At 55.9% G+C, this 27,475-nt stretch overlaps 2 protein-coding genes across 2 annotated transcripts in view; both read left to right on the top strand.

Annotated features, from left to right (window-relative positions):
- The window catches only part of LOC307116131 (uncharacterized protein), a 57,073-nt gene extending 39,686 nt beyond the window's left edge, over positions 1 to 17,387 (top strand). Inside the window, exon 12 of the mRNA XM_079799807.1 lies at positions 17,220 to 17,387. Coding sequence (XP_079655933.1) covers positions 17,220 to 17,372 — 153 coding nt within the window. The 3' untranslated portion in view covers positions 17,373 to 17,387. The remainder of the gene's footprint in view (positions 1 to 17,219) is intronic.
- Positions 17,388 to 20,698: 3,311 nt separating this feature from the next.
- KLK1 (kallikrein 1) lies at positions 20,699 to 24,944 on the top strand (the record flags this gene model as incomplete). Its single annotated transcript, XM_079800641.1, has 5 exons — positions 20,699 to 20,744; positions 22,382 to 22,538; positions 23,678 to 23,964; positions 24,116 to 24,252; positions 24,789 to 24,944. The coding sequence occupies 5 exons, from the start codon at positions 20,699 to 20,701 to the stop codon at positions 24,942 to 24,944; spliced, it is 783 nt and encodes a 260-aa protein (XP_079656767.1).
- Between the last annotated feature and the right edge of the window lie 2,531 nt (positions 24,945 to 27,475).

Genomic DNA, 27,475 nt, shown 5'->3' with positions numbered 1-27,475 from the left:
TCCAACAAAACCCTTGCGGACGACCTAGACGCATAGTCTAGTTGTTATATATTTTTTAATATATTTCTTTATTGATTTCAGAAAGGAAGGGAGAAGGAGAGAGAGATAGAAACATCAATGATGAGAGAGAATCATTGATCAGCCGCCTCCTGCACACCCCCCACTGGGGATCCAGCCCACATCCCAGGCATGTGCCCTTGGCAAGAATCGAACCCGGGACCCTTCAGTCCGCAGGCTGACGCTCTATCCACTGAGCCAAGCCGGCTAGGGCATATTTTTAAGAAGAGATGACGGCAGGACAGACCAGATCACAGTGGAGTCTTACCACCCTACCCCCTTTTTTTATATATAAACATATTCTATTTGTGTGTGTGTTAATCCTCACCCAAGGATATTTTTCCCCTTGATTTTCCAGAGAGTGGAGGAGAGAGACACATGGATTGGTTGCCTCCCGCATGCACCCCGACCTGGGGATCCACCCCCGGGGCGTAGGGGGCCCTACAACCCAGGTACGTGCCCTTGACCTGGAATCAATCCCGCGACCCTACCACGTGCAGGCCGACGCTCTAACCGCTGAGCCACGCAGGCCAGGGTCACATGTCCTATTTTTGGACCATGTGGAAATAATACCCATTCAAAAAATTAACTAGAGCCCCAGCCAGTTTGGCTCAGTGGATAGAGCATCGGCCTGCAGACTGAAGGGTCCCAGATTTGATTCCGGTCAAGGGCATGTACCTTGGTTGCGGGCACATCCCCAGTGGGAGGTGTGAGAGAGGCAGCTGACCGAAGTTTCTCTCTCATCAATGTTTCTAACTCTCTATCCCTCTCCCTTCCTCTCTGTAAAAATACAATAAAATATATATATATATATTTTTTAAATTAACTCGAGGCCCTGACCAGGTCGCTTGGTTGGTTAGAGCAGTGGTCGGCAAACTCATTAGTCAGCAGAGCCAAATATCCACAGTACAAGAATTGAAATTTCTTTTGAGAGCCAAATTTTTTAAACTTAAACTTCTTCTAACGCCACTTCTTCAAAATAGACTCGCCCAGGCCATGGTATTTTATGGAAGAGCCACACTCAAGGGGCCAAAGAGCCGCATGGGGCTCGCGAGCCGCGGTTTGCCGACCACTGGGTTAGAGCATCGTCCTGATACACCAAGGTGATGAGTTCGATCCCCAGGCAGGGCACATACAAGGAACAAACAATGAATGCATAAAGAAGTGGAACAACAAATGGATGTTTCTCTCCCTTCCCCTCGCTCTCTCTCTCTCTCTAAAATCAATAAATAAGAGCTCTAAAGCTTTTTAATTCACTAGGAATGATGTACTGCACACAGACGCTCATGCAAGTCTCGCTGGGTTCAGACGTGGCCCTTTCTTGCTGTGAGGCCTCTCTGCGCCTCCTGTTTTCACCTGTAACGTGGGAGTGACAGCAGTTTCTATTTCATCAGATGTTGGGAGGTTAAGTAAGTTGACATTCGTGAGGAACGTAGAATAGCTCCTGAAACTGTTGTATCGTAAATCATCGAATGAGATACAAGACGCCTTCATGAGCCAATTAATTAGGAGTCGTTTATTGCGCGCGGCCCAGAGGGAGGTGTCTCTTCCAAATCTCTGAGCCCCGAAATAGAGGAAGTGTCTCGTATTTACACTTTTCGAGCCTCTTTGTTTGCAGATATTACGAAGGGCTCTGTGTGAGTTATTGTTACAGACAGTTGTAACCTTGAATACATACACTGAGTGGCCAGATTATTAGGATCTCTGAACGCATATTAATCAGGCCACTCAGTATATATATATTAGAGGCCCGGTGCATGAATTCGTGCATGGGTGGGGTCTAGCCAGCCTGGCCAGGGGGAGGGGACATGGGTGGTTGGCCGGCCTGCCTGCTGGTCGAACTCCTGGTCGAGGGGACAATTTGCATATGAGCCTTTTATTATATAGGATATACACTGAGTGGCCAGATTGTTATGCATTCAGAGATCATACCAATCTGGCCACTCAGTGTAATGAGTTTGTGCTTGGCATAAGAATATGGGAATTGTTATCAGTATTCGTCTATTTTAGTCTATTACATTAGATGGCTAGCTTGCAAGGTCAGACAGCTAAGTTTATCTTTTTCTATTACTTGAACTAAAAAACAAAGTCATTTTACAGAATAACAGACTGTCTTAAAGTGACAAGAGTTGACAATGACAGAGTTTACAGGACTAGGGACTATCTAACAATAGCAGAGAATTCAAACAGCAGTTTTATACAAGATGGAGGTTACTCTGCTTCAAAACAAAATAATGACTCTGTGTGATGAGGACGGCCGTGCGTGACTGTTATTGTGGTTGTTATTTGTGACTTGCTTTCCCTCTGATCTCCTCATGTCCACGTCTTTGCGTCCACGTCTCCTCCTTTTCCTCTCCCCTGGGGTCGGGAGCTCTCCTGCCTCCTGGGCCAGGCAGGTCATGTAAAGGAGGGAAGCAGACTGGACGTGGGCCACAGAACGCTCCCAGGGCAGTGGCCATCGGAGCTTGCTGGGGGTGGACTAGGGCCACATGGGAATACATGTGTGATGCATTGTCATGTCTGATGTCATGGCCTTTTCAAGAGAAACCCGAGATCTCCTGACCTTTCAATGCTGGTGGCTGCGTTTTTTAAATGCCTAGAACAGAGAGCCCAAGAACAAACACGTGCAAATAAGGTCAGCTGGTCATTGACAAGGGTGCCAAGAATTCCCGGCAGTGGGCGGGGGTTGGGAGGGGGCGGGAGTGGAGGGAGATAGATTCTTCAGCAAATTGTATGGGGAGAACTGGACATTTGAACATTTGAATGAAATCGGACATTTATCTTACACAGAAAAATCAACTCAAAATAGATTGAAGACTTACACAGAAGACCTGAAATAGTAAAACTCCTAGAAGAAAACATGGAGGGGAAGTTTTGTGACATTGGTCTTGGCACATGCCCGGGTGAAGGGCTCAATCCCCAGTTGGAGGCGTGCAGGAGGCAGCCAGTCAATGGTTCTCTCTCATCATTGATGTTTCTATCTCTCTCTCTCTCTCCCTTCCTCTCTGAAATCAATACAAATATATATATATTTATTTATTTCATTTTTTTAAAGAATGACAACAAATGCAAACACTGTGCTCCAGGCACAGTTTCCGCTGCTTTATCCTATATAATAAAAGCCTAATATGCAAATCAACCAAACAGCAGAACGACCGGTCGCTATGACATGCACTGACCACCAGGGAGCAGACTCTCAACGCAAGAGCTGCCCCCAGCCCGCAGGCCCCAGGCCAGCCAAGGCGGGTACCAGCGTGGGAACCCCCCCCCCCCCATCACCCTGCCAGTTGTCCCACTGATTGGCCCTGATTGCCAGCCAGGCCTAAGGACCCTACCCATGCACAAATTTTGTGCACCAGGCCTCTAGTATCTAATAACTCCTTTCATTTTTCCAGCATTGTAGGAGAAAAGGGCTATAATTATTCCTGTTTCACTGATGAGACCACTGAGGCACAGAGAGTCTTGGTCATTTGCCCAAGATCCTCCAGCTAGCACGTGACAGAGCAAGGATTTAAACTCTTAATAGCCCAGGTTCCAGAGTCTGTCTCTTAATCCGTGTCAAATGCAACTGGCAGCTTCAAAACTGTTTGTCACGGTAAATGGATGGTTAGTAAGGGCACTCCTTCTTCCCTCCTTGGGGGCATTAGTTCATTCGGTGAATATTAACTAACCACCTACTATGTGCTGGGCCTGGTTGACCTGGACATGGATGTTTTTTAATATATTTTATTGATTTTTTATAGAGAAGAAGGGAGAGGGATAGAGAGTTAGAAACATCGATGAGAGAGAAACATTGATCAGCTGCCTCCTGCACACCCCCCACTGAGGACGTGCCCGCAACCCAGGCACATGCCCTTGACTGGAATCGAACCTGGGACCTTTCAGTCCGCAGGCCGACGCTCTATCCACTGAGCCAAACCGGTTAGGGCTTGACATGGATGTTTTGTCCTCACCGAGGAGCGCGTATCCCAGTTGAGGAGACGGACGGAACGAACAAGCGAAGCACTAACTGTGTCACGTGATTTTGTGGTGGATAAAGTAAATGCCCACCTGTGAATCTGTGGTCTTCCTTGGAGACTTTGAAGATGGGATTAAATTAAAGATTTTTTAGGTGCTGGATTGTCTCGGTGGGCCCCATAAAACCACAAGGGTCCTTGGAAGAGCGAGGCAAGAGCATCCGAGTTAGACACGGCAGTATGACCGAGGTGAGGCGATGCCATTGCTGGCTGTGATGCTGGAGGGGAGGGGCCGCCCACCAACCAAGAAACATGGGCCACCTCTACCGGCTGGAAAAGGCGCGGAATGGAGTCTCCCCAGAGCTTCCCGATGGACAGCCCAGTGAGACTAGCTTTTTTTAAAAAATGTATTTTATTGATTTTTTTACAGAGAGGAAGGGAGAGGGATAGAGAGTTAGAAACATCGATGAGAGAAACATCGGTCAACTGCCTCCTGCACACCCGCTACTGGGGATGTGCCCACAACCAAGGTACATGCCCTTGACCGGAATCGAACCTGGAACCCTTCAGTCCACAGGCCGATGCTCTATCCACTGAGCCAAACCAGTTAGGACAAGTAACTTTTTTTTTAATAGCAAGGTGTTGGGACCTGCTCCATTAGGTAACCAAGATCTATTTTATTTTATTTTTTTGTAGAGAGAGAGGGAGAGGGAGAGGAAGATAGAAACATCAATGAGAGAGAAACATCAAAATCGATCTCTGCTACTTCCTGTACACCCCCACCACCACCACCACCACCACCACCACCACCACCACCGAGGACTGAGCCTGCAACCCAGACTTGTGCCCTGACCGGGAATCAAACCGGTGACCTCTTGGTTCATGGGTCGACACTCAACCACTGAGCCACACTGCCTAGGCCCAGTGAGACTAACTTTCATTTTGTTATTTTTTGTTTTTGACACTAACTTTGGACTTTGACTTCCAGAAGAGAATAGATATGTGTTGTTGTAAGCTAGGAAATGTGTGGTCATTTCACAAAGCAGCAATAGGAAATTAATACAGATTTTTATACTGATAAATTGGACACTGAGAAGGGTATATATCAGGTTATATAGCTTATCTATGTAATAAATATATAAGGGAACCTATAATCAGAGTGCCTATACTGATAATAAGGGTAAAGAAAGCCACTGTAAATGGGGAGGCGGGAGCCAGGGAAAGCTACTCTGAGGAGGGGACACTTTATTTCATTTATCCTTTTTTATTTTATTTTTTTATTTTTCAATTACAATTGCCGTTCAGTAGTATTTTATATTTCTTTCAGGTGTACAGCAGAGTGGTTAGATGACTATGTAATTTACGAAGTGATCCCTGGGGATGACATATTTTATTTTATTTTATTTTATTTTATTTTATTTTATTTTATTTTATTTTTGAGAGGGAGGGAAGAAGAGAGAGAAACATCAATGTGAGAGCGAAACGCAATTGGTTGCCTCCCACATGTGCCTCAATCGGGCATCAAACCCACAATCCAGGCATGTGCCCTGACCAGGAATCAAACCCATGACCTTCTGGTGCCCTGAACAATGCTCCAACCAACTGAGCCACACCGGCTAGGCAAAGAGCATTCTGGGTAGAAGAAACAGCCAGCGCAAATGTCCTGAGGTGGCACGTGCTTCACAAATCTAAGAAACAGCACATAGGCAGGTGGGGCAGGTGCGAGAGACGGGGAGAGGATGTGAGATGAGGTCAAAGCAGGGACACGGGGGACTGACCCTGTGGGGGCCTTGGGGTCATGAAGACCCTAGCTTCTCCTCGGGTGTGGGCACCGTCTCCCAGGGCAGGCCTGCAGGTCTACCCTGTGGCCGCGGGCGATCGCACGGCAGCCCGGACAAGGATCTGCTGTGGAGAGCCATGTTACAGACCAGAGACATTCCTGGCACCAAGTCAGCAGGAAAAAGGAATAACTCGCACTGGCCCCCAGCCACCACCAGTTTACAAAGTGCTCTGGCCGTCTCCACTTACGACCACTTCATCCCCCGTGAGCTTTTCGGGTTTTGTTCACCTTTGATTCCTAATTCCTCCCAATCAGCGCTGTCCGATCAAAATGCAATGTGAGCCACCTATGTCATTTTACATTTTCTAGTAGTTATGTTTTTTAAAAAAAATGAGAAAGACGTAAGTGAAATTTTCGTTTTAAGTTTGGTAGTATCTTTTATTTAACCCAGTATCGCCAAATGATGGTCATTGCCACAGGGCGTCAATATACCATTTTTAATAAGACAGTTTACTTCCTTTTTAAAAAATATATTTTATTGATATTTTTTACAGAGAGGAAGGGAGAGGGATAGAGAGTCAGAAACATGGATGAGAGAGAAACATCAATCAGCTGCCTCCTGGACACCCCCTACTGGGGATGTGCCTGCAACCAAGGTACATGCCCTTGACCGGAATCAAACCTGGGACCCTTCAGTCCGCAGGCCAACGCTCTATCCACTGAGCCAAACTGGATAGGAGTTACTTCCTTTTTTAATCCCCACCCGAGGATACACTCTTTATTATTATTTTTTTGCTCTTTATTGTGTGGTGTGTGTTTTTTAATCCTCACCCAAGGATATGTTTTTCATTAATTTTAGAAAGAGAGAGAGGAAAAACAAAAACAAAAAAACATTAACCAGTTGCCTCCAGTATGCAACCTGGGTATGTGCTCTGATGGGGAATCGAACCTGGGACTCTAACCAACTGAGCCATGCTGGCTGGGGCTCAAGAGGCTGTTTGAAGTTCAATCTGGAGGTTCCTTGTGACAAATTCCAGCAAAGAAGCTTTAATAATATTGAATGCAGCCCCAGCTGGTTTGGCTCAGTGGATAGAGGGTCGGCCTGCAGACTAAAGGGTCCCAGATTCGATTCCGGCCAAGGGCACATGCCTGGGTTGCGAGCTCAAACCCTCTCCCCCCCCCCCCCCCGGTAGGGGGCGTGCAGGAGGCAGCCAATCAATGATTCTCTCTCACCATTGATGTTTCTGGGCTGGAGGGGACACCAGTGGGGGTCAGGGCACAGGAGGCACCAGGTGTGGGAAGGGTTGATGAGGGACAGTAGAGGGAGGCTGAGTGACTGGAGGACTGGGGAGCCCTGGGGTGAAAGAGGAGCAGGTCAGTGAACACCCTGGGCTCCAGTGGCCTTGGTGGGGATGGAGGGGGGGCGGGGGGGGCACCCCTGTGAGAGTGGTGGGGTAGGGCTGGGTAGAGTATAGCTACTCAGCTACTCAGGTCAAAACAGGACCGTCCTTGACTCCTCACTGCTTCTCACTCCTGCCTGTGCTGGGTCAGCAAGCCCTGCCGGCTCACTTTAAAGCAATTAGAAGGAGACCCCTCTCCCCGCCTCCCTGCCACCAACCTGGTTCACGCCATGGGCTCCCGGGTGGAGCCCACTGCCTCTCCTCGCCTCTGCAGCCTGCCCCACACAGACGCCAGAGGGAGCCCGTGAGCAGGCCAGTCAGGCCCTGCCCTGCTTCTGCTCAGCCCTGCCCACAGCTCCCAGGCCCCTCAGGACCCAGCAAACAGCAAAGCCGTCTCTGCTCTTGAGGAACTCGGTTCAGACACACACGATGCTGGGCAGGCGTCCCAGGTCCACACACCAGAGGCGGTCGGATACCAGAGCAGCCTGGAAAGCAGGCAGGAGAGGACTCTCTCTCTCTCTGGGGAGCGGGGTTCAAGATAAGACTTGTTCTGGCAGGGGGGACCTCAGAGGACCTCAAATGCCAGGCTGATGGTGGGGACCTGACCTGTCCCAGCACAGTGAGGAGTCGGAGAGGCCGTGAGCAGGTGAGGGGCGGGGCGGGTCTGAGTGTAGACAGCCCTCTGAGGCCACCTGGTGATGGATGGAGGGAATACACTGGAAGGTGGGAGGTCGGGGAGGAGGCTGGGGTGAGGGTTGGGGGGGCCTAGGAGGACACCTGAGCTGCAGCCAAGCCAAGGGGACAGAGGGGAGAGAACGAGGCAGAGAGAGGCAGGGACAGGGAGGAGCCAGACCGGGGACCTCTGGGCTGGAGGGACAGGAGCAGAGGTCACCACATGGCTAGGTGGACGGTGGGGCTGTCCCTAAGATGGGGAACATGGAAGGAGGCCAGTTTAGGGAAAGAGAGAAATGAGTGAGGACACCCTGAGAGAGAGGGGCCTCCCAGGACCAGTGGCCGCCCTCGGCAGGCGTTCAGGGTCAAACGGAGGAGACCTATGTGGCTGGTGGTGGAACCACGAGAGCTGATGAAAGACTCCGGGGAGGAGGAGGAGCAGGTACAGGGCGTGACTCGGGCTGCGGTTAAGGTGAAGGACGTGTGGGGCAATGCCACCCATCACCCAGGTCTGACTCGCCAGGATGGGGGGGGAGGGGGGACGCAGACGTCACCGTGCTGGGAGCAGGGCAGGGTGCCCTCCCGGCGAGCCTGCCATCGGACTCTGCTTATGGGGGTCTAACTGCCATCCTTCTCCCATCTTATCTGTGGGGAAGTCAAGGGCCAGGGCCCCCTAGACATTGGCCACTGACCTCCTACACATCCAGCCCCCATATGGCACCCCCTTCCCATAAAGGGGGTGGCTGTCCAGACTTGGGGAGGGGCCAGCTTATAATTTCAGTGCGTGCTCTGAGGTCAGTCTTCCAGCTCTCAATGCCTCCTCATTAGTCAAACCAGCCAGGAGAGACTCAACAATTGCCTAGGGCCCTCTCGAGTTCTGAGGCATGGTAAGGCAACTTCAAATTCCCAACTCTTTGGGTCCTCTTAGGGATTATCTCCAAGCCTCCTGAAGGCAGAATCCAGATTTCAAGCCTCAAAACCAGCATCAAGACTGCAGAATCCAGAGTAAAGAGTCCAGCCTCCCGGTTGCTAAATTTATGCTCTAGAGTCAAGATTCTAGGAGTCTAGTAATCATGGCAACCAGGTCCATGTCTGGCCTCTTTTTTTTTTTTTTTCAGCCTCTTAAATATACCATGCAGATTTGAAAGTCCAGACTTCACACTCCAACGTCAGCCCAGGAAATCTCAGAATCTAGACCTAGACTCTAGGATCCAGGCTCCAAAATTCAAAATCCACCATTCATACTCCAGGTTCCAGGCTTCACACAGCAGAAGCGAAGACTTCTGACCTCAAGTCTTAGGTTGCAAATGCTAGATTCCAGACTTACAGATTGGATGCTAGGTTCAAAGGCCCAGGATCTAGAATCCAAGTCTGAGACGTCACTCAAAGGCCCGACCCAAATTCCAGAATGCAAGACTACTCCAAAATTCACACTCTAGAATTCAGGTCACGAATCCCCCAAGTCTAGACCCCAAAATTCAGAATCCAGAACTGGAGAACCAGAATCAGAGACCCACAACCAGAGATCTGGATCCAGAATCCAGAACCCTAGAGATCCAGAATCCAAAATTGAGCCGTCTAGACTTCAAGATCTAGAATCGGGTATCTGGATCCAAAACCCAAGGTCCAGAATTGGAGATACTAGATTCAGAACCCAACATCAGAAATCAAAGATCCAGAATCCAGAACTGGGGGGGTGGGGGGGGGACGGTCCAGAATTCAGAATCGGAGATCCAGAGTTGGGACTCTAGATCCAAGTCCAGAATTCAAGATCCAGAACCCTACTCCAGGCACAGGAAGTATGACTCCAGAATCCAGTTCCTACACTCCAGACCCTAATTCCAGGTTACAGATTCCAGAATCCAAAGTTCTGTATTTTGACCCCCCAATTTTCAACTCCGGCCATCCTGCCTCTTCCCCCTTGCAGAACTGCCCCTGGCGGGGGAAATTCCTCCTTTAGACTCAGACCAAAGTTTCAGCCTCATAAACGTTTATTAGGCCTCATCTCCCACCCCACCAGCCACCTAGGCGTCCAGCCTGTAAAGGTGACTCTCAGCCGCCTCCCACCCCACCCTCCCCAGCCTCCCCAGGCCCGGGTGGGGCTGCAAGCTTATAAACTCAGGCATTCGGGTGCCCGCTCCCCTTCTTCTGGCATCCAAGCCGCCCCAGATGCTGCTGGAGCATCGGAAGGGGGTAAGATCTTCGGGACAGGAGTGGGGGGGGGGGGTGATGAGGGGAGACAGTCTGCCCTAAGAGAGACACAGGGACCACCCTGTGGGAGTTGAGTGTCAAGGTCACCTGGGTAGGCCCATGTGTCCTTTACTGGTGGTCTCTGTTGAACTTGAACCAAGAAAATGCCCTGGAGATGTAAGAAGGAGCTGGGAGGGGGAGGGGGGAGCTGGGGGATGGGGATGCAGGGAGGGCGCTGGAGTGAATCTGGAGGATGCCCCTGAAAGCACTTGAACCAAAGCCAAGAACAGGGTCAGGAGTTATCACGGGTTCAAGTCAGCTGGGCACAGCTCCCTGCGGTGTGTCAGGTGCCAGGCCCCAGGCTGGGCAGGGCAGGGGACACAGAGAGAACCCAACCTGAGCACCCCTGGGGGCCTGCGCTGTGATGGAGGCAGAACAGACACTGTGGGAGCCAGAGGAGGTACCTGTCAGGAATCAAGGCCTCCCAGACGTGGGGGCAGAGCCTCCGAGAGAAATGTAAATTTGGAGGAGGAGTTCGGGAGGTTGCCTGTCGGGTGGGGGAGGCAGACTCCACGGCCCCGGGAGAGGTCAGAAAAGGCCTCCAGGAGGCAGTGGGCCCTGAAGGGAAGGGCATACCTGGAAGGAGGAACAGCCCAAGCGAAGGCACGGAGGCATGAAATTGCAGGAAGGAAACATGGAAGAGTCAGCTGTGTCTAGAACGTTAGGTCCTGGGAGACCCAGCCAGCAAGGCCGGGAGGGGAGAAGCCATCGGGTCCCGGAACGTGAGGCTGGGGGGCTGGGACTTTATCCTGGGGGCACTAAGATTCGTACCAGCTGTGAGCAGGAATGGGACGTGGTCGACTCCAGGTGCAGAAAGACCCTGTGGGGTCGTATAGGCTGGGAACCTGAGTGGAGACACGGACTCGGGGAGGGTGTGGAGGACCCCAGAGGCTGGACGGGAGGCTGGCATAGGGTCTGGGGAGAGAATGTATCCTGAGCCAGGACCTGGGAGATGGAGAGAGATCTGGGGGCCAGTATCTTCTGCCAGGCTGTGTGGGCACCTGGGTGTCGATCCCAGTGCCTGGAGGAATGGCAGACTCATCACAGATGGGATACTGGGAGGAAGAGCAGGCTGGGGATGGGGGTGGGGAGCGAGGATGGCGAGAAGACGTTTCTTAAGCCGCAGGTGGATACGTCAGTGTCCTGAGGGGTCCCGATGGGGGCAGGAGGAGCCAGCCTCACCCCGGTTCACTCTCTCCTCTCCCCAGACTTCAGCAGCGCCCCGGTCCCTCCTCCACAATGTGGCTTCTCGTCTTTTCCTTCCTGCTGATGTCTGCCGGTGAGGTGGGCCCGGGCCAGGTTGGGGTCTGTGGGCGTGGGGTGCTCCCTGAACGCCCCCATCCCGAGCGTATCCAGGCCCTGCAATCTGCCAGCCCTTCCTTTACCCAGAAACCAACTGACGGTCGGTTCCCTCCCTCACCCCTGCCCCACCTCAGCCACCTGCCGATATCTCTGAGTCCTCACTCCATCCTGACAGCTGTCAGGCGCTGGGGGGGGGGGGGGGGGGGAGAAGGGGGGCGGGGAGGGACCGCTGTGGAGTCCCCATGCCACATGGGGCCTCTCACTGCCCATGACAACAGGCACCGCCCTGGGGTGGCGTAGACCCGGGTTTCAGTTCTGGGGGGTCCCTTAACGTCTGTGACGGGTTCCCCCACTGTCCCATGGAGAGAACAACAGAGGTGGGAGGCACTAGGAGGCCTGTGAGAGTGGCGCCCAGGCACGGCGCTCAGCACTAGGGAGGGCCCTCTGATCCAGGCGGCATCCCCGTGGGGTGGGCTACGGGCCTCTCCTTCGGCAGAGGACGGGGCTGTGACTCAGAGAGGGGCAGCCACGAGGCCAAGGTGACCCTCGGTGGCAGGAGAGCTCCTGACCACATCCATCTACCACCCGTGAAGAACTTAGCTGTAACCTGATGCCTCCGCCCTGGAGGAGTCCAGGGTGGACTTTCCTGAACTGGCACACACACATGACCCTCTCGCCCCAGGGGGCCCCTCCAACCTCCCCTCACCCCCGCCCCCATGCCCCGCTGCCAGCATCCCCTTGGGCTCTGTCCGTGCTCTGTCCTCCCCGCCTCCCGGCCTGCCGGCTGCACCCGCTGGGGCCTCCGCCCTCCTCCGGCTTGGACTGGCCAGGTGCGGCCTCGGTGCCCAGCTGTTCCGCCGGCACCCTCTGCCCTTCTCCGAAGGACGACCCACCCTGCCCCGGCTCAGTCCCGTGTCCACCTCATCCCAGTTCTCCCTGCCTGGCCCAGTTCCCAACCCTGGAGGGCAGAGCATGGGCATTTGATCTTGGCTGTGAAACCCTGCCCCAGTGCGGGTGGCATTGTGTGTCTGGCTGTGACCTTGAGGGGACATGTGCACGTTGCCCAGTGTAGGGGGTCATGGTCCCGTGACCTTGAACCATCCCTGTGAATGTCCTTGTGCATGGTGCTGTTGGAGGGAGGGGGAGTGCAAGATCCTGCTCACATGTGTGAGCCAGGTCCCCACACCGGTGATGAGTGACCCTCGCCCCCAGACCCCCGGGCCCCAGCCCCCCCACAGCGCCTTCTTGTACCTCCAGGACGTTTTCTCGGTTCAGGTTCAACTTGAACACCAAGCAACTGACTTGGAGGCTGATGTAGAGATGGATAAATATGCCCCATTCTGGTTGCCTGTGTCTCCAGCTACATATATGTCCTTGACCTTGAATGGCCAGACCTGCATCCAGACGTGGCCCTGTCCAGGGGACCCGGTGTTGGCCCTTTGAGTCTCCACAGAGTGGCTTGGGGATGAGTCACAGCTTTGACCTGGACTATCTTGATCTGGGTCTGGTCATACACCTGACTTACTTGGGCTACATTGGTGCCCACAACCTGAACATCCACACGTTATGTCTGCATAAATAAATCTATGAATCGTTTGTTTAAAATAACTAACATTTATTAAGCAGTCACAATATGTCAGGCATCGCAAGCACACACACACACACACACACACACACACACACACACACACCTATCTAATCCTTACAACAATCCCATCTTACAGATGAGGAAACAGAGGCACAGAAGAGGTCAAATAATTTGCCCAGAGACTCACAGATCATATTGTTTGGATGCGGGGCGGGGGTTGGGGGGTAACTCTATCACTCCAAATTTAACCATGATCCTATAGACCCATGGCTGTGAACAAGTTTCGGGGGGCCTGAGTACATATCAGTGTCTCTCCACGTGTACCTTTACTAAAGACCCCACCTTGTATGTCCAGACCCCCATGTGCAAGCGTGAGCACCTGTGACCTGGTGTGCGCAGACCCACGCTGGGTCTTCTATTTGCGAGCCCGTCTGTGAGTGTGTGTGTGTGCATGCTGGCACACGGGCCCACATCTTAACTGTGTGCATTCCTACACACATGTGAACCCCTGTGCTGTGAATTTTTTTTTAGACTTATTTATTATTTTGTTGTGGTTGTTAATCCACCCAAGGACACTTTTCCATTGATTTTTTAAACTATATTTTTATTTATTTCAGAGAGGAAGGGAGAGGGAGAGAGATAGAAACATCAATGATGAGAGAGAATCATTGATTGGCTGCCTCCTGCATGCCCACACAGGGGATCAAGCCCGCAACCCGAACATGTGCCCTGACCGCGAGTCGAACTAACACCTCCTGGTTCATAGGTCAACACTCAACCCCTGAGTCATGCTGGCCGGGCTCCATTGATTTTTTAAAATATATATTTTATTGATTTTTTTTTACAGAGAGGAAGGGAGAGGGATAGAGAGTTAGAAACATCGATGAGAGAGAAACATCCATCAGCTGCCTCCTGCACACTCCCCACTGGGACCAAAGTACATGCCCTTGACCAGAATCGAACCTGGGACCCTCGAGTCCGCAGGCCAACGTTCTATCCACTGAGCCAAACCGGTTAGGGTTCCATTGATTTTTTTATAGAGAGAGTGGAAGGGGCGGAGGGAGAGACAGAGAGAAAAACATCGATGTGAGAGAGACACATCAATTGGTTGCCTCCCACACATGCCCCGACCGGGGTTACGGATCGAGTCTGCAACTGAGGTACGTGCCCTTGACCAGAATGAAACCCACGACCCTTTAAGTCTGACAACCAATGCTCCCTCCACTGAGCCAAACCGGCTCGGTCTGTGCTGTGATTCTTGAAGCTGCAAGTCACGTCGGTGCACGTGAGTTCCAGCTCCCAGTGCTGCCCATGGCAGCTCCCACGTGTGGGAGACGCGCTGCGCCCGCTCCCTTGCCCGTGACCTTGTGTGGTCTCGCCTGTGTCCTTGTACGTATGACACACTGCGTTTGGCTGAGATGTCCAGGCTCCGGAGCCAAGACTGCGTGTCACACGTATCGAGTGCCTGTGACAGCTCGGTGACCTTGAATGAAGGGCTGGTTCCAAATGGCCATCTGCCTGCGCGGCATCCATGGTCCCTTCTCCACTCCCAGTGACAGAGGGCGCCTCCTCCTCTGGGCCCTTCCCTGTCCCCTCTCTCCCAGGGGCCTGGGAAATGGGTGGGGGCCAGGGACAGGGGCACAGTTCTGGAGGAGATCAGCAGAAGTTGTAAACGCTAGAGCAGGGGTCGGCAAACTCGTTCGTCAACAGAGCCAAATATCAACAGTACAGCGATGGAAATTTCTTTTGAGAGCCAAATTTTTCCAACGTAAACTATATAGGTAGGTACATTGTTATTCACTTAATTAGGGCACGTGGTATTTTGTGGAAGAGCCACACTCAAGGGGCCAAAGAGCCGCCTGTGGCTCGCGAGCCGCAGTTTGCCGACCACTGCGCTGGAGCGAAGGCAGTGCTTACAGATCAATACAACGTGTGGGGGAGGCACAGGTGAAAAACACACAGTGAGGGCAGGGTGCAAGGAAAAGAACTCTGACACAGCCCGGCCGGCGTGGCTCAGTGGTTGAGCATCGACCTAGGAACCAGGAGGCTGGGGTTCCATTCCGGGTGGAGGCACGTGCCTGGGTTGCAGGCTTCATCCTCAGCGTGGGACATGCAGAAGGCAGCCAATCCATGATTCTCTCTCATCTTTGATGTTTTTATCTCTCTCTCCCTCTCCCTTCCTCTCTGAAATCAATAAAAAATATAGTTTTAGCCTGGCTGGTTTGGCTCAGTGGGCAGAGCGTCGGCCTGCGGACTGAAGGGTCCCAGGTTCGATTCCAGTCAAGGGCATGTACCTTCGTTGCGGGCACATCCCTGGTGGGGAGTGTGCAGGAGGCAGCTGATCGATGTTTCTGACTTTCTCTCCATCTCCCTTCCTCTCTGTAAAAAAATCAATAAAAATATTTAAATATATATATATATATATATATATATATATATATATATATATATAGTTTTAAAATATATTTTATTGATTTTTTACAGAGAGGAAGGGAGAGGGATAGAGAGTTAGAAACATGGATGAGAGAGAAACATCGATTCAGCTGCCTCCTGCACACCCCCCACTGGGGATGTGCCTGCAACCAAGGTACATGCCCTTGACCGGAATGGAACCTGGGACCCTTCAGTCCGCAGGCCGACACTCTATCCACTGAGCCAAACCGGTCAGGGAAAAATATCTTTTTTTAAAAAAAAGAAAAGGACTCTGACACACACCCCCTCCTGTCCCAGCAGCTCAGGACAACAGCGGCAAGGTGCTGAAAGGCCAGGAGTGCGCGCCCCACTCCCAGCCTTGGCAAGTGGCCCTCTTCGATCGCGGCCGCTTTAACTGCGGGGCTTCCCTCGTCTCCCCCTACTGGGTGCTGTCCGCAGCTCACTGCCAAACCCGGTAGGAAGGCGCGGCTCGGGGTCCCGAGGGCCATGGCGGGAAGGGTCTAGGGGTCTGAGAATCTTGGCTCTGCGGAAGAGCGAGCTGGAGCCTGCGGACTGAGTTCCAGGTGTGGCATGCCTGCCCGTGCACGCTTTGGTCCGGATAGGGGGGCGGGGGAGCGGGGCCCTTCGGGGTGGAGGGAGGGAAAGGGCTGGAACGATTGGCTTGGGGCCTTTAGGGGGAGGGCAATAGGATATCTAGATCCCACCGGGGTCGAGGGGCCCCAGGTTGCCCGCTCTTTTATGTTTCTGTCTACTCCTCCCCCCTCTTGCGGGTAACCACTCGCCCGCACAGCCACATGCGAGTGCACCTGGGCGAGCACAACCTGCGCAAGCGCGATGGCACGGAGCAGCTGCGGACCGTGACCCGCATCATCCCGCACCCGGGCTACGTGGCGCGCACGCACCTCCACGACCTCATGCTGCTGCGTCTCGCCCGGCCTGCGCGCCTCTCCTCGCAAGTGCGCCCCGCGTCGCTGCCCGCGCGCTGCCCGCAAGCCGGCGACCCCTGCGTGGTGTCCGGCTGGGGCCTGGTGTCTGCCTATGGGTCTGAGACCTCCGGGAGCCCAGAGTCTCAAGGTGCGTGGGATGCTGGAGCCGGAGGTCAGGCCTCCGGGGACCCTGCCCTCCAGGGCTCTTGGGCGCAGGGAACGAGGGCCTGAAAAATGTGTGGGTTCACTAAGGCTCCCTGTCCTCCGCAGTGAACCTCCCAGACACCTTGCACTGCGCCAACATCAGCATCATCTCGGACGCCTCTTGCAGCAAGGACTACCCGGGCCACCTGATGAGCACCATGGTGTGTGCGGGCGTGGAAGGCGGAGGCACCGACTCCTGCGAGGTCAGAGCCGAGAGGGGGCCACGCCCTGCGGAGAGGAAGGGGCCAGGGTCGCGTTTTGCTTGCTTGGGGTGCCAGAGAAGAGACTAGGGATCGGTCTGGGGGAGGAGGAGGAAGGGCAGTTAGAGTGGGGGTGAAATTGGAGTTGGAGAGGGTGGTGGGTGTGGGATGGCATGGGCTGGAGTTAGGATGCAAAGGACAGGACAATGGGCGTGGGCCTGCTTCCGTTTTGAATGGGGAAGATCTAGGGGTTGGGGAGGGGGGGGGGCTGGACATGGGTTGGCTGAGTATTGGGGTGCATTGGGGTGGGGCTGGTTTGGGTTCACCTGGGTGCTACTGAGTTAAGATGGGGTGGGGTTGGATCTTGATTGCGATGGTGAATGGTGGTTAGGATGGGGCTGGGAACACTAGAGCCGAAGCTTCTCGCCCCAGCTTCCCTTTCTCCCCGCAGGGGGACTCCGGGGGACCCCTGGTCTGTGGAGGCATCCTGCAGGGCATTGTGTCCTGGGGTGATGTCCCTTGCGACACAACCACCAAGCCTGGGGTCTACACCAAAGTGTGCAGATACATGGACTGGATCCGGGACACCATGAGGAGGAACTGACTGTTTGGGGCCTACCAACCCTACCCCCCTCCCAACCCCCCCCCTTATCTCCCCCTGACCCCCCCCCCCCCGTGTCTCTGACTGAGCAGATACCCCCATGGCCGCTCCATCCTGACCTGGGACAGAATCAGCCACCCCACCCTCCCAAACCCCATTTGTCCAAGGCCCCGTGTTAGCCAAGGGCTTGTCCGGTCTGATGTTCGATGCCAGTTTCTCTGGGAAAGTTTCTGTGACTTTCTTCTGGGGCTGAGGGGACGTGGGGACCAGAGACGGGGCGGGGAACCCAGACCCAAGGTACATTGTTCCTTTCCACCCCGGGACCTGACCCCTGGGTGAGGAGAAATGGCCTGAAGCAGGGCTCTGTTCACTCCACACGTGAGATCAGCTGTGTGGCCTTGAGACAAAGGCTCAGCCTCCGTTTCCCCATCTGTGAAGCAGGGACCCTCCTATGGCTTCACTCACAGGGTTAAAGGAGGAAATCCACACAAACTGATTCAAACAGAACCTGGCACTGGGGAAGTACTCTATATCTCTGGACCCACTGACGGGACCCCGCACACACTAGATGGTCAAGAATGAGTACATTTGCCCTGACCGATCTGGCTCAGTGGATAGAGTGTCAGCCTGCGGACTGGAGGGTCCCAGGTTCGATTCCAGTCAAGGGCATGTACCTTGGTTGTGGGCACATCCCCAGTAGGGGGTGTGCAGGAGGCAGCTGATCGATGTTTCTAACCCTCTCCCTTTCTCTCTGTAAAAAAAAATCAATAAAATATATTTAAAAAAAAAAAAAAAGAGTACTTTTTTTTCCCAAGGTTTCGTTCCAGGCTTCCTGGCAGCCATGGCAAAAAGGCAAATACTCTCCTTTCCTGGCCTAAAGCAGAGACTGGGGCCCCGTGAGCTGCTTCGGTTTTAATAAAGAGCCAGGAGAACAGGGTTTACCACGGAGGCTGCAGGAATCTAGCTTTTTATTCTCACCAGAGCCCCCAAACATGTGATTTTCAAGGTCACTGCATGTTGAGGTACATACATCTGGCCCCTGAGGGCTCTATATCCTCCTGGGAGAGGGGAGACTGGAATCTGTGGAGGGGATGCTCTTTTTTTTTTTAAATATATTTTATTGATTTTTTTTACAGAGAGGAAGAGAGAGGGATAGAGAGTTAGAAACATCGATGAGAGAGAAACATCGATCTGTTGCCTCCTGCACACCCCCTACTGGGGATGTGCCCGCAACCAAGGTACATGCCCTTGACCGGAATCGAACCTGGGACCCTTGAGTCCGCAGGCCGACGCTCCATCCACTGAGCCAAACCGGTTTCGGCATGGAGGGGATTCTCTTGACCTTGGAAGGCAATGGATTCCTGAGACTTTGGAGGACCTGACCTTGAGCATCCAGATCTGGGGGAACCAGGAGGTGGGGAGGGGAATGGGATCCCAACATGGCATGGCGGGGGGGGGGGCAGGGGGGGGAATGGATTTTGAAACGCTAGGGAACATATTCAGGGAGACCACTGAAACTTTATATTTCTGGATCTGGGGGGGGGGTCTAGAACTGAAATGGGCACCCCAAGATTTTATGATGAGAGGAACAACAGATGTGGGGGCCTAGGCCATCGGAAAGCCAAAGCTTCCGTTTCAGCGGCATCCGGAAGCCGAGAAGCTGGCATCCTGGCTCCGAGCGGTGCAGGGAGAAGGGAATCAGGACCCCACTGTTGGTATTTGAGGGCACACGGGGTCTTCCTTGGGGTTCAGGAATTTGGAGCTTTGTATTGGGGGGAGGGGCCTGTGATTCCTCCACCTCCTGTTTCTGTTCCCACCCACTCCCCCACCTACCCTTGTTCCCTGCAGGACGCCGAGCCCTCTGTGCTTGTCTTGAAGGAATGATTTCGGTCAAGAGACGAAGTGCAGCAAAGCAAGCAAGAATGGATGAGCCGCAGCAAACGCCCTTTGCGAAACAGCCAAGGGCTCAGCATAGAGCAGTGGTCGGCAAACTCATTGGTCGACAGAGCCAAATATCAACAGTACGACGATTGAAATTTCTTTGGAGAGCCACATTTTTTAAACTTAAACTAGCCGAAACCGGTTTGACTCGGTGGATAGAGCGTTGGCCTGCGGACTGAAGGGCCCCGGGTTCGATTCCGGTCAAGGGCAAGGGCCTTGGTTTGGGGCACATCCCCAGTAGGGGGTGTGCAAGAGGCGGCTGATCGATGTTTCTCTCTCATCGATGTTTCTGACTCTCTATCCCTCTCCCTTCCTCTCTGTAAAAAATCAATAAAATTTAAAAAAAAAAAAACTTAAACTATATAGGTAGGTACATTGTATTAACTTAATTAGGGTACTCCTAAGCTGGCCTTTGCTAGAAACTCAAGGGTCCAAAGAGCCGCATGTGGCTCGCGAGCCGCAGTTTGCCGACCACTGGCATAGAAGCAGCAACGGGCGAGCCCGGCGGGGCTGCTATGGCTCACTAAGAAGTCAGAGAAAAGGGGTCCTCGGAGACAGGCTCCCGGGTGAGCCCGGGACGAGCTGCCGCTGCCCACTGCTCCCCTGGTTGCAAGGTTCGTGGGGTCCCTTAGAGGTTAGGAGATAGACGCCTGCCGGTGGGGGGCGGGAAAGGCACAGGTGTGCGCCCCAGCGGGAGAGCGTGAGCGCCGGGCCCTCCGTCCTAAGGGCTGATCTTTCTCCCCTGCAGGTGGGCAGTCTCAGGGGAGGCCTCAGGGGAGGGTTTCAGCAGCAGAGGCATCCGTCTCCCAGGTGTGTCCTTTCAGGGTCTCGGTCTCCACTGATTGGCTGGCCCCGGGGGGCAGGGGTCATTAGTTACTGCAGCTGGTCCTGATGGGCAGCCATGGCGTCACTTCTCTGGTGTGGCTGCTTTGCTGGGCCTGGAGCTGAGACACAACGGAGGCCTCGACGTGGTTATCCCCGGGGGAGGCCAGGTGAGGGGGACCAGCGAGCGATGCCGTAGGGGAGGAAAGTTTACTCAGGGGGGGGGGGCGGGGGCGGGGGGGCAGGTGGGCACCCGGGCTTTCGGCCCTGTGACCTTCTGTACCTGGCCCATCGTCCTTGCTCTGCTCGGGTCTGTCTAACTGCCCGTGACATCCTCACCGGCTCTGTCCCCAAGAGCAAGGGCCAGGAGCCAACCCCGCCCCCCAACCCCCAACCCCTCCAGAGCAGCAGCTGCTCATTCTCCCGGCCTCCACGGGCAGGGAGGGGGGAGGTGGCCAGCCCCGGAGTGCCAGCAGGGCAGGGGCGGGGCCCTCGGGGCTGTTAAAGGCTCCTTGGGGAGGCCCTCCTGGCTCAGCACCTGCCTGCCCCCGGACACCTCTGCCACCATGTGGTCCCTGGTCCTGGGCCTTGCTCTGTCCCTGGCCAGTACTGGTAAGCCAGCCGGGAAGGTGTGGGAGGGGAGCGGGCCCTGCCTCTCACGGCCACCTTCATGCCCTCCCAAAGCAATATGATAACAAGTCCTTTCCCTCCCACCCAGCTCCCCAGCCTGAGCCCCTCCAACCCTCAGTCCTCCCCACCCAGGGCCCCAGCCTCTTTGCTATCTCTCCCAGCCCCTCTTCTTTCTTACCTTTTCCACAGTCCTCGCTCCCAGGAACCCCCAGAACTTTCTACTCTTCCCCCCTCAGATTCCGCCCCCGGCCCCTCTACCATGGAGGCATCCTGGGCCATCTCGGTCTCGCTCTTTGGGGGACTCCAATTCTTTCAAGGACCCCCCAATCCCACCAGACCCTGGGACCCTGATCACCCCCCTCTCACCCCTCCAGATCTCTATGGCCCCATGGTCTGGCTCCCAGGTCCCCAAATCCTACCGCTCCAGCTGCCAGCTCTCAAGCAGGTCCTCCAGTCCCCGGCATCTGGTCCCCCCCCCAATCCTTCCAGGACCCCCCAAATGCCATCAGACACCTCCAGCGGGGGTTCTGTGACTGTCCCTTTCTTCCCTCACGCTTTGCCCTGAGACCCACATCCAGCACCCCCAACCACTGCTTCTACCCTGTGGACTCTCCATCCTCCCTCCAGCTAAGCCTTCTCCCCCTGCACCCCCTGCACCCCCTACACCCCCTGCACCCCCTGCACAGCTCTGGTTTTCTGGGACACACCCCCTCCCCAGGATCCCATATGCCTTCCCTTTCCAGTTGTCCTGCCCCTCCCTCCCCAAAGAACCCAACATCACGTGGGTCCTCCCTGCATTCCCACAGCTGCTTGGCCCCTCGTATGTCTCTGTCTCCATTCCTGTCCTGGCATCGCTCCCAGGGGACCCAGATCCCCCCCTCCCCCCCCCCCTGCCCCCAGACTGTGACCCGGCTCCATACACTCGCCCCGTCCCAGAATGACTATCACCGGCTCTCCCTCCTTTTGAGCCCAGTCCTGACCCCGACCCTGTCCCGGGGCCCCACCCCCCCTTAGAACGCCATGCCCTGGTCACAGGACCCCAAACCCTACAGGAACCCTCTCCCAGCCAGACCCTGTTTGCCACTCTTTGGCCTGGAACCCCGAATTCTCTCAACCAGGAACCCCGGTCACCCCACATTTCCCAGGTGCTTCTTCTTGGCCACTCAGACCTGATTCCCCAAATTCATACCCTTTCCAGAAGCCCCAAAAGCCCAACCTCCCCCACCCAAAAAAAAAAAAAAGTCCCTAATCATTTCATCAGCCTGGAAGCCCCTTAATCCTCAAATCCCTTCACCCAGCTCTGAGCCCCTCTCCTGGGGCCTTCAACCTTGGTTTCCCCTCTCAGAACCCACAGCCTCTTGTCCTACAGCCCAAGACCCCCAATCACCCCACAAAGTCCAACCCGCACCTGATGGGGTCAGCTCTGCTCTCAGCAGAACATCTCCCCCCCAGGCCCAGCCACCCGGGTACCCCCAGTCTCAGAGCCTGCAGGATCCTGAGCCCTTCCCATCACCTCCTGCCCTGGGCCCTCTGCCCCTGCGTCCCTGCATGTCCATAGCACGGCTCCCTCTCCCCCCGCGGCCACCCCCATCCGCCCTGACTCAGCACCCCCTCTGCAGGCGCCGTGCCCCCCATCCAGTCCCGGATCGTCGGAGGCTGGGATTGTAAGCATTCCCAGCCCTGGCAGGCGGCCCTGTACCATTACAACCACTTCGAGTGCGGGGGCGTCCTGGTGGACCCCCAGTGGGTGCTCACGGCTGCCCACTGCATCAGCGAGTGAGTAGGGGCGAGGGATCCAGGGTGGGGGGAGGGCGGGGTCTGTGCTACCACAGGACTGGGCCTGAGTCTGCCTCTGTCCCTCCCCTAGACCTGTCTCTCTCTCTCCCTCTGTCCTGTCTGTCCCAGGGTAAGTGGCTCTGTGGCTGTGATCCTGTCTCTATCCCCCTCTCTCTTCTGTCTCCATGTCTCTGTGTCTCCCTGTCTGTCCATCTCTGCCACTGTCTCACCCTCCAACTCCCTGCTCTCTCTCTCTCTCTCTCTCTCTCTCTCTCTCTCTCTCTCTTTCTCTCTTTCTCTCTCTCTCCCTCTCTCTCTCTCTCTGGGTTTCTGCCTCACTCCCTCTCCCATCACTACTGTGCATACACACCCCAGCATGCAGCATGGGACTGAAGGGGACCCCCAGATAAAAGGGAGGGTCGTCCCCAACATTTTAGGTGAGGGGGGTTCTCACACTGCCCGGCCCCGCCCTCCAGGAGGCCCACAGGGAAGGGCTGGTCTCCCGTGGAGCTGCCTGAGGGCCTTGAGGGCCAGGGGGGAGGGGAAGAAAGGAGAAGAGGAAGGGAAGGGTGCTGGGGAGGGAAGGGGGACGCTGACCTTGGGCTGGGGGCCAGGCCACCCGCCTGCTGGGGAACCAGCCCCACAGCCCCAGCTGCTGCTGAGCTGGGCGCAGGCCCCTCCCCCATCTGCCCCAGCCCCTCCTGCCCTCACTCCCTGGTCTCTCACTCTGTCACCCCCTGGCCTCCTCGGCTCCCGCTTCTCATTCTCTCTCTCTGCTTCCTCCTCGCCTTCCTCACGGTGTCTATTTCTGCCTCGCCTCCCTCCTTCTGTTCTTTCCTGCTTCTTCCTTCTCTCTGTCTCTCACCTCTTTCTCCGTTCTGCCTCCAGCTTTCTCATTCCCCGCACCTGCTTTAAGCTCCCTCTTCACTCCCTCTGTCCCCGGATCAGCCTTCCACGCTGTGGAACCACCGTCTCTTTCCCCACCGACTTGGACTCTTTCCTGCTCTCTCCCTGTCCCTCCTCGTTTTCTCTCTCTCTCTCTTTTGAGACCCGGCCCCATGCCGCCCTGCCCGCCCCCCACCCCCCTCTCTCTCTCCCCCTCCTCCCTCCTCATGCCCTGCATCCCCCTCTCTCCCCAGCAATTACCAGCTCTGGCTGGGTCGCCACAACCTGTTTGATGAGGAAGACTCGGCGCAGTACGTCCAGGTCAGTAAGAGTTTCCCGCACCCTCAGTTCAACCTGACCCTCCTGAAGAACCACACCACCCACCCGGGCGAGGACTACAGCTACGACCTCATGCTGCTCCGCCTCGCCGAGCCCGTGCAGATCACAGACAGCGTGAAGGTCCTGGACCTGCCCACCCAGGCCCCCAAGCTGGGGAGCACCTGCTACGCCTCTGGCTGGGGCAGCACCAACCCATACCCATGTATGCCAGCCTGGAACCCAGGCACAGGGCGGGGGGGGGGGCGGGGGAAGGGAAAGGAGGGGACTGGGGACCTGGACTCCGGGGTCTGAGGGAAGAGGGCCCAGGAGCCAGGTGGCGTCGGCCGCAGCCGTGTTTCTCCCTGGCCCCGTAGTCGAGTACCCTGATGAGCTCCAGTGCGTGGACCTCAAAGTCCTGCCCAACAAGGTGTGTGCCAAAGCCCACCCCCAGAAGGTGACAGACGTCATGATGTGTGTTGGAAACCTGGAGGGGGGCAAGGACACCTGTGCGGTAAGCCGACCTGCTCCCCCCCCCCCGCCCGCCCGGGCCTCAGCATGCTGGGGGGCGGGGAGGCGGGGGGGGGGGGACACTCAGGTTCTGGGCTGGGGTGGAGAGCTATCCAGGCCTCTCTCTCCAAGGCTGCTGGATACAGCCCCCTCCCCAGTGCTCCAGCTCCCTCCTCCGCCCCTTTCCTTCCCACACCCCCAGTCGGGTGGCCCGTGCATCCCCCTCCTCCCTCTAGCACTTATGTACAGTCCCCCGCACAGAAAGCCAGCTGGGAGAGGCGGCATCTGAGATGAGCCCTGAGGTGGGAGGGTCCCGTGGATGGATGCCCTCCTCCTCCCTGCAGGGACTGTCCTCCTGGGCCCTGGTGTCTCACCCCCATTGGCTAGATCTCCACCCCCTGTCGCCCCGTTGGAATCCTGCCACCTCCTGGGAGTGGGCTCCCGAGACCATTGTGTCTCTCCCCATCGCTGGACTCCAGTCTGCAGGCAGAGCCCCCAGCCTCGCGGACCTCACTCTCTCCCCCTCTCCCGCTCCTGCAGGGTGACTCCGGGGGCCCGCTGATCTGCCGCGGCGTCCTTCAAGGAATCACATCCTGGGGCCACACCCCCTGCGCCCGCCCCGGCATACCCGGGGTCTTCACCAGAATTCTGCCCCTGGTGGATTGGATCAAGAAGACCATGGCAGCCAATGCCTGAATGCCTCCGTCCTGTCCCTGACCTCCACCCCCCCTCCACCCCTGCCCCCAGTAAAACCAAATACGCATCCAATTCGCATCGAGTTCTGGTGTCATCTGGCCTCCCAGACGCTCAGCACCTGGTAGCCCGGACCCCCCCCCCAACTCCCGTCTCCGGGGGCCAGGCTGGAGTCTCCCCAGCCCGCCCTGTCTTGGGGCGGGAGGCGCGAAGTAATGGACAGGGGAAAGGACGGGGCAGGGACAGGGGTAGACAAACAGGCAGAGAATGAGGCAGGGACTCCAGGCCGGTTCGCACATGCTGGGCCCGACCCTGCCCCGAGGGAGAGGACGCAATGGAGGATGGTGCCCACATTTTATTGGGGCGCAGAAGCCCGGAAGGTGGGCAAGGGATGCTACTGCAAGCCGCGCCTTCCTGGGGCGGGGCCACGTCCAAAGCTGGGTGGGGTCGTGTCCTGTCCAGGGGCTCGGAGGGGGAGGAGTTCCGAGGACGAGGGGCGTGGCCTAGCTAGTGTGGGCGTGGCCTGCCTGGGATTGGGGCGGGGCCGCGCTAGGCTGCGAGCAGACCCACACCCACTGGCCACTGGGCGGGAGCTGCGCGCAGAACGGAAGGGGGCGGTGTCTGACTTCTGGGATGGGGACGCGGTGAGGCCTCGGTGGACCGGAACAGAGTCGCAAAGGGTGGGCCCAAGCTTGAGGGTCCTGGCTTTGTCAACAAGCCCTCGGAGGGAGGGCGAGGCACGTTCTTAGGGAGCGGGGGGGCCTCAGTGGAGGTCTGATCCCCGCCCCGGGCCCAGGTACCCGTCCGTGTCCTGAGAAACGACGGCTTAGAGCGGCTTGGTGAGGATCCCCTGCAGCGGGAGCGAATTGGGCCGGTCCTCGGATTGCTTGGGGTCTGACTTGGAGTCTGACTGTCGGGACACGTGCTTCACCGAGTTGAGCCGCGAGGCCCACCGGCGATAGCTCACCCGCCGATCCCAGCAGAACGAGTCCTGGCTCCACATGCCCGCGTAGTTCAAGTAGCTCAGGACTCCTGGGGAGGAGGGGCGAGGTAGGCGGCGGGACTCCCAGCCCCGCACAGGCCCCGCCCCTTCTTCCCGAGGCCCCGCCCCCCTGCTCTCACCGGTCCACAGTATCAGGGCGCCGCTGCCCCAGCATAGGTAGGAGGTAATCAGGTAGGAAATCTGTGGCTTTGGCCTCAGTGACTGGCAGTGGACTACAAAGAGCGTCATGCTGAGGAAAATCAGGAGCCCTGCGCTTGGGTGGGGCCAGAGATGGACACTAGGCTAAACAGGTACCCCAGGACCTGCAGACACACATACACACACATCCGCTCTCGACAGACAGAGATACCTGGAGGATGCCACCCCCACCCCACCCCACACACCCCCCCCCCCCCCCCACACACACACACACACACTCACCCCAACTGAGGAAGACAGAGAAAGGAGAACTGTGAGGGAAACTTTCAAAGACGGGCCCGGGTGCCGGTAGGACAGAAACTCTGAGATCCGCCCCCCGGGCGGGGCACCGATGCTGGGTTGGCGAGTGCACCCCATCCCCCAAGCCCACACTTACCGATGCTTAAGCTGAGGAAACTGAAGACAAGGTCGATCTTGTTCAGGCGGCGGAAGACTGGCCAGAAGGAGAGGCCCATGGTGATGAGGAGGATGAAACACTGGGTCAAGGCCAGCATCATGAAGCCCATGCTCATGTGGATGAGAACTGGGGGGGGGGGGGGGGGGGGGAGAAGAGGGGGAGGGGGGGGAGAATTGTCCCAGAGTCCCCCCCACACGCTCTCCAAGGTCAACCTCTAAACTCATTTCACTGACACCCCTGAGCAGTACCCCCAAAGGACCCCCAGAGTTTGACTACAGACATCCTCCAAGTCACTCCCATTCCCATCACCAAAGTCACCTCCTAGAAACCCCAAAATGACTCTCACAAAAATCACCCCCGGGGCACCTGTAAACTTAAAGTCATCCCCACGCACACCCTCAGAGTTATCCCAAATCAACTCCCAGTCACCCTAAAGGTAACCCCCCAGACACCCTCCTAATCAACTACCCACATCAAGGTCACCCCACAGATGACGCCTGAGTCACCCCCACTCACATTCTTGAGGTCACTCCACAGAATCATCTCAATCATTTCTAGAGTCACCCCCACGGACACTCCCAAAGTCGCCCCACTCACACTCCCAAAAGACGTCCCACAGCAACGCACAGCACCCTCACTGTCCCTCCCAGTCATGCCCAAACACACCCGCAAAGTTATCCAAGGCACTTCAGTCTCTTCAGTGATGAAGAAGGGTTTCGGGGTGTGGAAGCCAGGAAGGTGGGTGTCTCTCTACTCCTCTCCCCTCACACTCCTAGGTCCCCTGGTGACCCCTTTCACACCCCAAAACCTCCTCCAATGTCAGCTCCATTCACACCACAGAACACCCCCACAGGCATTCTCCACATCCCCCGTACATCTCCCAGAGCGCACACACACACAGATGTACACATGCAGAAACAAACAAACAAACCAAAA

Source organism: Cnephaeus nilssonii, assembly GCF_951640355.1.
Source record: "Cnephaeus nilssonii genome assembly, chromosome: 20".
NCBI classification, from domain to species: domain Eukaryota; kingdom Metazoa; phylum Chordata; class Mammalia; order Chiroptera; family Vespertilionidae; genus Cnephaeus; species Cnephaeus nilssonii.
Note: the sequence above shows the minus strand (reverse complement) of the source record. Positions and strands in the feature narration are given on the sequence as shown.